This window comes from Sminthopsis crassicaudata, chromosome 2, assembly GCF_048593235.1.
Source record: "Sminthopsis crassicaudata isolate SCR6 chromosome 2, ASM4859323v1, whole genome shotgun sequence".
Lineage (NCBI taxonomy): Eukaryota > Metazoa > Chordata > Mammalia > Dasyuromorphia > Dasyuridae > Sminthopsis > Sminthopsis crassicaudata.
The window spans coordinates 393,119,338-393,132,718 of NC_133618.1; the positions used below are offsets into that span (position 1 = coordinate 393,119,338).

Consider the following 13,381-nt stretch of genomic DNA (forward strand, 5'->3'; position numbering starts at 1 on the left):
AGACGGGCCATTATTGACTGGCAGTCAAAACTGACTGCAGTTTGTTATATGTATTATGTTGCTCTGGAAGAAATTTCCTAAAACTCTAATGATGCACTTAAGAGTACTCTCAAGGGAATTAGAAACAATAATATCTTGGGGATGGGGATGGAGGGCTTCATCCAAAGTCATACTGAGATAAATTGTGAGGATTCACAATGATTACTGACTCAGGGATACCTTAGAAAATGTTCAGGTGGAAATTTTTTAACAGATAAGAAAAATCATTTGTTGTTTCTGTTCAGCTCTTAACCTTTTAGTTCAAATAATGCTTATTTTCTTTTTGTTGGTTTTGAGATTTAAGAGACTATGAATTAGATACTTTTGAATAAAAAAGTTCCCTTCATTTTTTGTATCATTATGGGGGAGGCAACATTATAAGCATATGATATCAAAACCAGGCAGAGAACTCACCACAGAGCAAGACATATATATTTATATACTCTTCAAGCAGAAATTCAAATCATATGAAAAGATTTGCCTGCAGCTTTTCAAATAAAAAAAATCACCTGTGTTTATATTGACTGTGGAAAGAAAGAAGAAGAAGAAGAAGAAGAAGAAGAAGAAGAAGAAGAAGAAGAAGAAGAAGAAGAAGAAGAAGAAGAAGAAGAAGAAGAAGAAGAAGAAGAAGAAGAAGAAGAAGAAGAAGAAGAAGAAGAAGAAGAAGAAGAAGAAGAAGAAGAAGAAGAAGAAGAAGAAGAAGAAGAAGAAGAAGAAGAAGAAGAAGAAGAAGGGAAGAAGGGAAGAAAGGAAGAAAGGAAGAAAGAAAGAAAGAAAAAGAAAGAAAAAAGGAGGGAGGGAGAGGGAGGAGAGAAGACGGGAGAGAAAGAAAGAAAGAAAAGAAAAGAAGAAAAAGATGCTAAATCTGTATAAATCTATCTTGCTCTAACAGGGATTAAATGTAAGTTAATAGTGAAGTGAGTGCAGTCTCCCTGTCTGAAGCTTCCAAGTGCTTGCTTGGGGCTGCTGTCTACTGCTGGATCAGAGTATTTGCCCTTCCTTTCATTCCCAACAACCTGTCACAAAGTAGAATGTAAAACCGAGGTCCCTCCGCTTTCTCAAAGCCATATTCCTTTAAGATGATGTAATAGTCATTTCCCTGGATGGTTTCTTGCCTGCACTGCTGAAACAACAGCATCTGAACTGCACTGGGAACTGTGGAGCCACCCAGCTCAGCAGACAGAGCCGCGGAGGGAGAGAGTCAGCCAAACAACTCAGCCGCCTTAGCCAGCCTGCCTTCTCTCTTGCTGCAGGCTGGCCCTCTCACAACCTTGCTGGGAACATGGGAGCCTATTTGCCCTTGCTGGCAGGTAGGATGACTATCTGGGATCTCATCAAAACAAGGCTGGCTTTCTTTCTGATTCTAGGGTTTCTGGAAATCTTGTGAACCAAGGTCCCTCCTGCAACTCTCATTTTACGGATTATTATTATTATTATTATTGTTGTTGGGTTTTTTTAGGGGAGGTTTTGATTATTATTATTTTGCTTTCCCTCTTCCCCCTTCCCATAACCCATCACCATCAACTTTCTGTGACTTGTTTTAACTTGAGATTGGAAGTGGATTTTTTCTCTCCAAGAGTATATCTCTTGGCACTTTTCATTGATGTCTCTGTTCTTTTCCTGATTGGGATTTGATATGAACTGGACTCAGTGTAGCTGTAAATTGAGATTGCTTTGCAAATGGGTATTCCTTCACAAGAACTGGGTCTCAGACTCTCACTAAGGTAAGCTTTTAGGTTGCTTGCCTCTCCTGTCCAGCTTGAAACCAAGTACCTTTAAAAAAGTTGAAATATCTGTTCTTTTATATGCAGAATTATAAATATGCATGTATTCATTAATCACTGCTAGAGGGGGAGGTGAATATGCAAGAATTCAAATATCATTTGAGGTGCACAATTTGAGTTGAAGCATGGCTGAAATCTGTGCTTTCTGGGTTTATATAAATTTATATTTCTTCCTCTCTTTTTTCCCTTCTCTTCTTCCTCCTCCTCCTTCTCCTCTTTCCCCTTCTTCCCCCTCCTCCGCCTGCTCCTAGCCCTCCTTTTTCTCCCTCCTCATCTTCATCTTCCTCGCCTCCTCTTCTTCTTCCTCATCCTCCTCCCCCTTTACCCTCCTCATCTGAAACCTCCTCCTCATCTCTTCCTTCTCCTCCTCCTCCTCTCTTCCTCCTTCCTGCTCTTTGCTTTGTATTTCTCTTTTCTTTTTTCTTCTCCTCTTTCTCCTACTCTCTCTTCCTCTTTTGCCTCTTTTTTTTTCTCATCCTGTCTCTCTTCTACTTTTGATCTTTCTGACTTCTTATATTTGAGGAAATAATTCTTACCTTTCTCCCTCCAGACATACTCATGAATAATTGTAGGCTTGGCATGACCTTGCAGTCTAAGGTTTATGAAAGATATGATGTAGATGAGTTGATTACATTCCATGAAGTACACTGTATACCACCCAGTTAGGGTTTCAGCTACTTTTCCTGTATTAGTAATATTCACCTGTGGGCAATTCTAATGTTTAATTTTTTTTTTGTTTCTTATAGAATATATTGGAGAAAAAAGGAGATTCTTTTAAATTTGTGGAATCCTTCTCCTCACTCTCTACTAAACTGATGCAAAGGATTAGACTATAATTCCATTGGATTATACCTTTGAAAACTAAATAAAAGACAATGGCTCTGAGTGGAAATTGCAGGAGTTACTATCTTTCAAAAGAACAAGGGACAGTTCCCAACTCCTTCCCTGAGGTTGTGGAGCTGAATGTTGGGGGCCAAGTTTATTTCACTCGCCATTCCACCTTAGTAAGTATCCCTCACTCTCTTCTGTGGAAAATGTTTTCTCCCAAGAGAGACACTGCTAATGACCTAGCCAAGGACTCCAAAGGAAGATTCTTCATTGACAGAGATGGATTCTTGTTTCGCTACATTCTGGACTATCTCAGGGACAGGCAGGTGGTCCTGCCTGATCACTTTCCGGAAAGGGGCAGACTGAAAAGGGAAGCTGAATATTTCCAGCTACCAGATTTGGTCAAACTCTTGACACCTGATGAGATTAAGCAAAGCCCAGATGAATACTGCCATAGTGATTTTGAGGATATGTCCCAAGGGAGTGACACAAGAATATGTCCACCCTCATCCCTACTCCCTGCTGACCGTAAGTGGGGTTTTATAACTGTTGGATATCGAGGGTCATGCACCATGGGCCGAGAAGGTCAGGCAGATGCCAAGTTTCGCAGAGTTCCACGGATTTTGGTTTGTGGAAGAATTTCCTTAGCAAAAGAGGTCTTTGGAGAAACTTTAAACGAGAGCAGAGATCCAGACCGTGCTCCAGAGAGATATACTTCCAGATTTTATCTAAAGTTCAAACATCTGGAAAGGGCTTTTGATATGTTGTCAGAGTGTGGATTCCACATGGTGGCCTGTAATTCCTCAGTGACAGCTTCTTTTGTCAATCAGTACACAGATGACAAGATCTGGTCCAGCTATACTGAATATGTCTTCTACCGTAAGTACACGAGGTTTTTCAGAGTCTTCTTGGGTCTGTCTATTGGTATGTAAATCAGTTCTATCTTGCGGAGTTTGAGAGCATCAAAGTTTTCAGTTCATCGTCCAAGGTATAATGTCCTAGGATTCTTCAGCCTTGAATTCTACATAGAGTGTCAGAGGTTGTACCTTCTGCCACCATGTCTTTCAAAAGGTAAACTTTTATTCATTTTTTATTAAGATCATGACTTGCTCTAAGGCCCCAGGAGCAAAAGATGCTAACAACCTTGATACAGGTAACATGCATAAAAGGAAACAAGTATGGTTTTTACTATTTGCTTATGTTTTCCTGACTTGAAAAGTTAAACTTAATACATAGAAGATGGTGGGTTTTTATGGAGTAGCTTACTTAATAGAACTGATAGGGTTTCAAAGGTGATGCTGACAAAGTTTTTAAGCATTTTATCTTACTGCCCCAAATCCCTGTCTAATAATAAGTAGGTTGTGGAGGATTTGGCTTAATTGTGGGCTTTAAAAACATAAACTGAGCTGAAACTAAGTGGTGTGGTCCAGGCTAGATGGCAGTATAGACTGCCAAATGTCCCCCTTACCTCTCATCAAGACTGAAATATGGAGGGATCCCTCTCTCTCTCTCTCTCTCTCTCTCTCTCTCTCTCTCTCTCTCTCTCTCTCTCTGTCTGTCTCTTTCTCTCTCCTCTCTTCTTTCTTGTTTTCTATAACACTCTTTGACTCTTATGATTTGTTCTATGTTAGTACAACTGTGGCAGCAGCAATAGCAGCATTGCTCCTCCCCCTCCTCAAACTCTAACCACTACCAAATGCCCTGCAGACTTAATTATTAACTATCTTCAACAGAAATTTTTTTGCAAAAGGTAATAGGTCTTTGAGAAGAGTCAATCTCATTCAGGCACTTTCAGACTGCTGAGTTGATATGAGTACAAACAGAGAAGGAAAAAGCAAAATGAAACCATCATATTGAATGTTTTTAATGAGACTATTTAGCAGTCAGTTCTTTTCGGCTAAGTCAAGACTTTGAAGCCAGAGTACTTTCTGTGATGAGTGAATGTTTACTTCAAATAAACTAGGAACTACAAGCCTACCTAAACTGGCAACTGAAAATATACTTATCTGCATAGCGAGCTGCTAGTAGAAAATGTTGATTTTAGCTGGCTTAGAAATCATCTAAATTCAAGTTTTTAAGTATTACATTTTTAGCAGCCTTAAGCAGATCCCTTTAAAAATTTTCCCCCTTTTTACAAACTGAATCTGTAATTTTTGTGATTCAAAAATCCAAGGAGATTATTTTCTATTTCTTTCAATTTTAAAGAACTAAAAAGAAGGCTTGGTACCTGCCTTTATTGAACCCAATCTTTTTATAGCAGCATTTATCTATTTAAGAGACTTGGTGAAGAGGACAATAATAATCTTCATTCTCCTTTGAGGCCTTGTTATCTGGTGGATGGTTTGTCAAAGATAATACTGAAAAGACCCAGAGATGCCAACAGGTAGCGAAGAATGAAATTATGTATCAGGGCAAGAGTGCACTGATGTGTAATAACAACATTACGTGGTCCAATGACCCTATTTGGGGCCTCTATCAGGAGCCCATGACTTTCTGCCTGATAGAGCTCAGCAGTCTGGCACTGCTATATTTTTCCTCAGGCAAAATTTCTAATGGTGAAAATATGGCCATAGGGTCTTGACTGACTAAGCTTTCCCAAAATCCCCTAGGAAGGCAAAATGGCATAATGGATAGAGACCTGGCCTTATATGGAGTGGGAGAAGGATTCAAGGTTTATCTTTAATACATATTAGCTATGAGACCATGGGAAGGCCACTTGATTTCTCAGTTTTCAAGGCATTTCTCTAAACTTTTAAGTGCCAGATAATTGTCAATCTGCATGGCAGAAAGATTTTATACACATGGAATAGCCTTCACTGAAGAAATTACTCCCTACTCTCCTCCACTTTCTTTAAAAAAAAGTTCTCTTAGCATTAGGACTTAGATTTTCTCATAACAAAAGCTGTTCTCTTAACATTTTTGAAAACCATATCAAAAATATTAGTTACAGGTCAAAAGAAGGCCACGCTATTTATAGCACTTTAATGCTAAGATTTGAAATCAAGGTATTTTAAAAGCTTTAGTTGAATGAAAGAAATACTCCTGGGCATACTTAGGATAGAAATATCTTGTAATAAAGACATATTCAGAAGAAATGTAACAAGAAACCATAAGGAATTTTTCAAAATTATTCTTCCAAATCAAATTGAGACCAAAAAAATGGGATATGTACTTTTGCCTGTGTGTGGCTTAGTACTGGGGGTTTATAAGTCTCACCCCTCCAAGCTTGCTTTGGAAAGCAGTCTCTTTTCCCATAGCCATATGATGGCTTCCTTCTTGGCTGGTTGCTGGGAGATAGCAGAAGAGCTGTTTGCTTTCCATTTCTCTATGGGCAAGCTAACATAAACAGGGAGGTTCTTTCTACAGTGCAGCCTTTATCTCACATGTGAGATCTTCTCCTTCATACCCAATTTTCATAGCTAAATTTTAACTCTTCCTCCATCTTAGGACCAATAAAATTGACAGCTGGCTTTCTAGGGTACATTACTGTTTCTGTGCAGCTGCTTAGCCATAATTATTTAATTAGAAGCTGCCAACTGTGCCTACATAAGCATTAATTCATCAAGCTGTTGTGTCCGGGTTAATGGGCTGGAACCATGCGGGGTGCTATAGAGCAACTAGTTAGCATCATGCAAAGAGACACCAAGAATGAGAACTTAGCTTCCCCTTCTGCAAGAATAAAAGCAGTCTCCTCCTAAGATATGATGAGGGACCAACTCCAAAAAGTCCTTGTTTCTCCCTGAAAATCAAAAGGTAAAGTTAAGCTGGTAGAATCTCTATAATATCAGGAAAAAAATAATTAGGGAAGTTGGTGGAGAGCAGTTTCTTAATGTTGGAATTGATTTTCACTGTCTACCCCTACCTTCTTGCCCCACTCCCCTACTCATAATTGTTTCCATATTTATTTCAATGTAAAAATTTATAGAGTAAAATCTCCCAAAGACTTGTTCAGAGGAACCCACTTTGGGTAATCTTTAACTTTCTTTACAATTCTATGTAGAAATAAGGCATTGTGATATTAAGGAATCCATTTGGAACTTCAAACTTTCTTTCTATGATTCAGTCATTTGACATTAAGGAGGTACAGTGGGCAGAGGACAGGACTTAAAATCAAGAAGCCAAACTGAAATTCTGCCTTGAACATTTACTAGCTATGTGACTAGCCAAGTTACTTAACCTCTGCTTCAATTTTTTTCATTTGTAAAGTAAGGATAATAATGGCACTTATTGTGTGGTTAAAACCTCACCTGTTGTGCAGTTTAAGAGATTATAATGATAATTATAAGGCACTTTGCAAAACTTAAAGTTTCATTTAACTATTAGCTATTATTATTGATTATTGATGGACAATATAATGGTTTGGATATGGAATCTAGCTTCTTGCATATTTAAGCAATTAACATTCATTTCTAAATCTGAAAATTAATATAGCTGGAAAGTATTGGATGTTGAAAACAAAATGGGAAAGTGGATAAATATAAGGTACTCATGAAAATAATCAGTCATCTAAATAGGATAAATCACTAGCTTCCAACTTTTTACTTGCTAAGGAAATTCAAATGAAAGCCAGAGAAATGGAGGGAAACAAAACAAAACAAAACAAAACAAAACAAAACAAAACAGAACATCTAAACCAGTCTTGAATCAAAGGACATGATTGATATTTCTTAAATTTAAAGTATATATTTTCTTTCCTTCCCTTTTTATTTAAACTGTGAAATACTCACCTTTCTTTACTACCCATAAACAGGGAACAATGGGTCCTCTTGAAATCTTTCCACTAAATGAAGTAGGCGATAAGTGGTTTCCAAATGAAAAGCCCTGGGTTTAAACGAGACAGTTAATAACCATGCACACTTTTGAGCACTGAAGTCAGAAGTGCATGGAAATAAATGGAGCTCTTATTCCTAGAGCCATTTGCCAAAGTCTGAGAGAGCAAAACGGCCACTCTAGATTGAAGAGAGAGGAGGCACATTTTTTTAAGCCCTTCAATGAGCCCTTTATATGAATGTCAGAAAGTGCTAATGTTCTAAGGATGCAGCCTTCAAGATGTCCATCGTGATATGACTGCTGGCAGAAAATTAATTTGCTGGACTTTTGCCCCTGAAGACATATTTTGTCTTTGCTCATTAGTGGCTCATAAGTATCGGCATTCTCTAACCTTATCCCTTCAATGAATGGTTGCTTGTGAGTTTTTCTTCCTTCTTTTTCTTCACAAATGAGGATCCTGAGATTTCAAAACGTTATTTCTAGGAAATTTTTGACATTTTCTTACTTATTTAAAAATTCCATACATGATAGTGTCTGCTGCTTGTTGATTTGTGGAGTAGTAAATGATAAATATTGATTGGGATATGAAACTTTGACTGTCAAAAGATCATGCTTTTTAAAACCTATACATTTAACAAACACATTCTCTTCTTTTCTCTGTAGCACATTTCTTTTATTTTCTTCGTAACCTTTGAATTTCTGATTTCATTCTTCTGAACCTGCATATACCATTATATTAAGGTTGTAGAAGGTGAAGTTGGTCTCAGTAATAATATCAACAACACTATTTGGCATTATTTGGTGCATTAAATTTAAATATTCTATTTAAATGATCTCCTTTGGTCCTCACAACCATGCTACAAGGTAGATGCTATTATTATTCCCATTTTACAGTTGAGGAAGCTGAGGTTCAAAGAGGAGAAATTTATTGTTACCTATTTTGTAAGTATCTGAGGCAAGTTTTGAAATTATGAAATTATTTGACTCCAGTTCTAATACTCAATCCACTCTACCATGCTCTCTCTCATTTTAATTATTTATCTGTACCTAAAATATAATGTGTTATGAAGCAGAATTGCAGAAGAACAGCCATATCAAATTCAAATAGAAACAGGAGCCACTAATACATTCTCTGGGTCATGTATTGACTTAATTTTAAAATAGAATGTTATTTGTGTTTTGTTGTATTTTTATTTATTTTGTGAATTTTTTCACAATTACATTTTAATCAGGTTTGGCTACTTGAGAGTGTTGTGGGCTGCATGGGGTCTAGAGACTTTGATACCTCTGGCTTATCTAGGTCCCTGATGGAGGAGGGGTGGTTAAGCAGTTTAGATGAAGGAAGAGATTTCTACTTAGAATTCTATGGCATGACTAGAGATGATGATACAACCTTTGTACATGATCCACAATTTACCAAATATGAACATCCAGAGTTTTGGTTTGGCAGGTATAGTTTTCATATGCAAACAAATAAAAGTTCATTTATTACAAAATGCGTGTGGGAAAGAAACTATTGGATTTTCTGGGTTTGAATGCTCAGAACTTGGCCAAAATGCTTCACTTTTCCTGGTTTCACTGTCTTCATATGAAAAATGAAAAAATGGTACCAGGTTCCCTTCCAGTTCTAAATTATATTCCTGTTCTGTGGGTTTTTTACATTATGTCAGTGAAAACTTTAATCAGTGCTCCATGTAAGGAGATTTTTTTTGTATTTTTAAGGGAAACTCATAGTCTAGGAATTATATTCTTGTTAATTTGAATTGAACTGTGAATGGGCACACTGGGAAAGGAGAAGAAACTTGGTCCTTCCAATAGTCTTCCTTCTAAATTCTCAATTGTCCATCCCTCTTGCTCTCACAATTTAACCAAAAAAAAAAAACTTTATAATTAAAGTTGCTCTTAAAAAAAGTAACTCTATTTCTTACCTTAGGATGAATATAGTATTATATGTAGGTAGAATATTGCCTCTGGATATAGCTCTGCCTCTACCTGTGTGATTTTGAGAAAGATACTTTCCTTCTCTGGGGCTCAGTTTTCTTTTCTGTAAATTGACCTGGTTTGACTTAGAGATCCCTTAAGCCCTTTTTTATCTCTAAAATACAAGTCACTATGTTATCTTGATTAAGAATATTTACATTCTATGATTCTCACTCACTGGGAAATGATAGACTGTCTCTTGGAGAGGTATCTTTAGAGGGCAATCTTTTCTGGTCTTCCAAAACTATCCAATAGAAATTTCTTCCTTTTCTATCTGAATGTACTGTTTATCTTGCTTTCCACAAGCAGCAATGCTTAGGTCATTGCTTGATATATTTTTCTTGAAATAATAAATTTATATAGTACTTTTAGCTTGATGAAGATTATTCTCTTTTCTTTGCTTTAATATCTCCATAAGGCACAAGACAAGTACTATTGTTTGTTTAACAATATTCATGGAGTTAATGGAGTACTGCTCAGGAAAGTTAAGAGAATGAATCATAGTCACCTACATAAAGAAATTTTAGAGCCTAGATTTGAACTCAGATACTCTGAGACCAGATCCAAAATTTTTTTCCACTAATAGCAGGCGATGTCTCTTGATAACTACAGAATAACCAAATCATTACTTATCTCTTATATATTGAGAGTGATTCTATCTTCAGAATTGAGCTTAATGTAAAATGGAAAATCATTTATTAAATATATACCAAGCATTATGCTAAACCCAGGGCTATAAATATAAACAAACAAAATCTTCCTTGATATTAAGGGTTTTATAGTTTAATAAGGGAGTGATGGCCAGGATGGCCAGTGTTTAGTAGTAGCTTTAGTAGTGTTTTTTTTTTTTTAAATAATATTATTATTGTTTTCATAGCTGTAGTAAACAAGTAGGAGAGGCAGGAAAGGAGATACTCCTGAAGGCATGGTATGAAAATGATAAATTTGGGTCAAATGAATACTCATCAAGTAGAAGCACAGAATATTTAGGCATTTAGGCATGAATTTGAGGTACTGGGTTGAAGATGGAGACTGGTACTTAACATGAAGATGGCCAGCATTTATGGTGGGTCTGAATCCATATGCTATCCTAGTCACAATATCATTTCCTCTCCCCCACCTAATATCTTTTTATGTCAAACAAAGCATTTTGACCACATTAAAATGCTTGCAACCACATCAATGATTTTTAAAAAGAAGCAATATCACATATTTTGATTTTAAACATTACCCTTATTTTCCAATAGTGCTCTGAAAGAATCTTCCCATGTATCAAAGAAACTAATCAACACACTGACTATATCCAACAGACTATGACTCTGCTGTCCATATCTCTTTATGTAGAGGAGGGAAATATTTTTCATCATAATTCTTCTGGAGTCAAAATTAAGATTAACTATTGTATTAGTATGAATTTTAATGTCCTTAGGAATTCTCTTTCTTTGTATTACCATGGTCCCTGTGGGTTTTGTTTTATTGATTGTACTTTCTTTGCTGTGCATCAATCTATATTCTTTCAAACTTTCTTTGAATCCTTTCTACTTACAATTTCTTCTGGTACATCATCGTCATCATCATCACTATCATTAGAAACATGATGAATTTACTAGGTGTTTATTGTGTGAGAGACATTATGTTATGCACTGGCATTATTTTAAGTGTGGGGGAGAAATAGGTCCTAGCTTCCAAGGAGATCACAAGAAGAAATAAAATAATATGCAAATGATTAAATTTATTTTCTATATATCTATCTTTTAATCTATCAGGCAGAAGGACAGCTAGGAGGTCAATGGATAGAGTGATAGTACTGGAATCAGGATGGCTCATCTTCATGAGTTCAGTTCTGGCCTTAGATATTTACTTAGATACTGTGTGATTCTGAACAACTCACGTAATCTTTTTTTCTTCAGTTTCCTCATCTGTAAAATGAGCTGGAGAAGGAAGAACTTCATTATCTTTATCAAGAAAACTCCAAAAGGGATCATGAAGAATAAAACATGATTAAAACTTACCAAACAACAAAAAAAAATCTCAGAAGGAAGGCCCTAGAGGAAAGTTCAAATAGACAAGGAAAGATCTGCTATAGAAAGTAGCATCCTAGATGGATTGGGCTTTGAAGGAAGCTAGGGATGGTATAAGATGAATATGAGAAGGGAGACTACTTCAGGCTTGGGGGATAATCAGAACAAATATATGGAGTTGAGAGCTGGAATGTATGCATTAGGGACAGCAAATGTATGGTAGTGTTATAGAGCATGTGGAAAGGGAAAACAAAACTTTTAAGAAAACTGGAAAGTAGGAAGTGGTCAGGTTGTGAGGAGTGTTTTGTTTTTAAAAACTAAATAGAGGATTTTATATTTGATTCTAGAGTAATAGGGAACCCCTAGATTATATTTGAAAGGTGGTGACATGGTCAGACCTGAGCTTTAGGAAGATCACTTGGAATAGGGAAAAACCTGAGACAGGAAGATCAAGTAGAAGACTTTTGCAGAAGCCCAGGAATGAGATGGAAAGGGCATGTATTAGAATTAAGAGATGTTTTAGTGGAGATAAAGGGACATACACATGAGATATTGTGAATGTAGAAGCAAGGAGACTTAGTAACAGTAATATATATTGGTAATATTGGTAATATAGATATAAAGTTACACAGAGATGGATAGATGGATACTTGATTTCTTCCTTTATTCTGATTTTTTGCTCTTTTTAAAAATTGTGATCTCATGATTCTGAGTTTTTTCTTAATTTTAACATTTTCATTGAAGAGTTTATTTTAAATTTTCATTTGCTATAGATTCAGAAGCAAAGAAAGATTATGTTGTTTTTGTTAGAATAATTATGGACAGTAGTTTCATAAATAAACAATGTTTGTGCTCTGTTCTTCCTTAATGGAATATAAACTGTTAAAGGGCAGAGGCTGTTCCATTCCATTAAAATGTATCATCATCATTGGTGTATAGTAGATACTTGATAAATGTTTGATTCATAGGTGATTCAAGCATTCAAGTGAATTTCTAGTGGTAATTCAGGCACTGAAGAAAAAATATTGGAAGAATACTAGGTATGAAGGTAGAGATATCGAAGTTTAAATGCTAGCTCCAACTGTTATTATTTGTGTAATCATAGGCAATAATAATTTCTGAGTCATACTTTCTCAATAATAATAATATGTGCATTTCAATAATAATAATATATGCATAATAATAATATGTGCATTTCTCATCTGACAGGGTTGATGTTAGTAGAACAATTTGTAAACCTCAAGACACAGAAACGAGGGCTCTTTTTAATACTCTTTTTCTTTCTTTCTTTCTTTCCTTCTTTCTTTCTTTCTTTCTTTCTTTCTTTCTTTCTTTCTTTCTTTCTTTCTTTCTTTCTTTCTTTCTTTCTTTCTTTCTTTCTTTCTTTCTTATTATTAAATTACATTTTCTGGAGAGGTTTATTGGATCTGTCAACTAAAATGTAGTCATTGAATTCTGTAGGAAGTGAAAAGGTGCCATATTTAATTGGAGGAGGGTCCCTTCATATGGAAATACAAACATCCCAAAGAATGTACTCCCTAAGAAGACTTTTCTCACTCTGGTTGCTCTAAAAAGGACAGCATTTATAATGGCATTTCTAGCTTCTCCATTGGATTTTTTTACATGCTTTTAAAATGAATGGCCAGTTCTTAGAAATGTCGATCTATGCTGCCTTTCTTACACAGATTAAAAATGGCACTTATTTCATGCTATTATCAGTGTGTCTTTGACACAGTTTCCCTAACAAGTGATGATAGAGGCATCTTCTTTTCTCTCCATTAGAATATGAGCTCCTTGAGAGGAGGCATTATCAAATACTTTGTACTATATGTCCATAGCTATGCAATGACTGGCAAACAATAGGCACTTAAACTTGTAAATTGATTAATTGCTCTGTTCCATTGTGACCAACTATATACATTTCCGAGATTGCTGGTTGCATTTATGAATACAGTTTTT

At 36.0% G+C, this 13,381-nt stretch overlaps 1 protein-coding gene across 2 annotated transcripts in view; it reads left to right on the forward strand.

Moving 5' to 3' along the window:
- Nucleotides 1-992: 992 nt before the first annotated feature.
- KCTD16 (potassium channel tetramerization domain containing 16) overlaps nt 993-13,381 on the forward strand; it is a 329,399-nt gene continuing 317,010 nt past the window's right edge. The window contains exons 1-2 of one of the 2 annotated variants that reach the window (XM_074291710.1): nt 993-1,763; nt 2,570-3,530. In XM_074291710.1, the coding sequence (XP_074147811.1) occupies nt 2,699-3,530 (832 nt within the window). In that variant the 5' untranslated portion in view covers nt 993-1,763; nt 2,570-2,698. The remainder of the gene's footprint in view (nt 1,764-2,569; nt 3,531-13,381) is intronic. The other variant, XM_074291711.1, reaches the window with a different exon arrangement.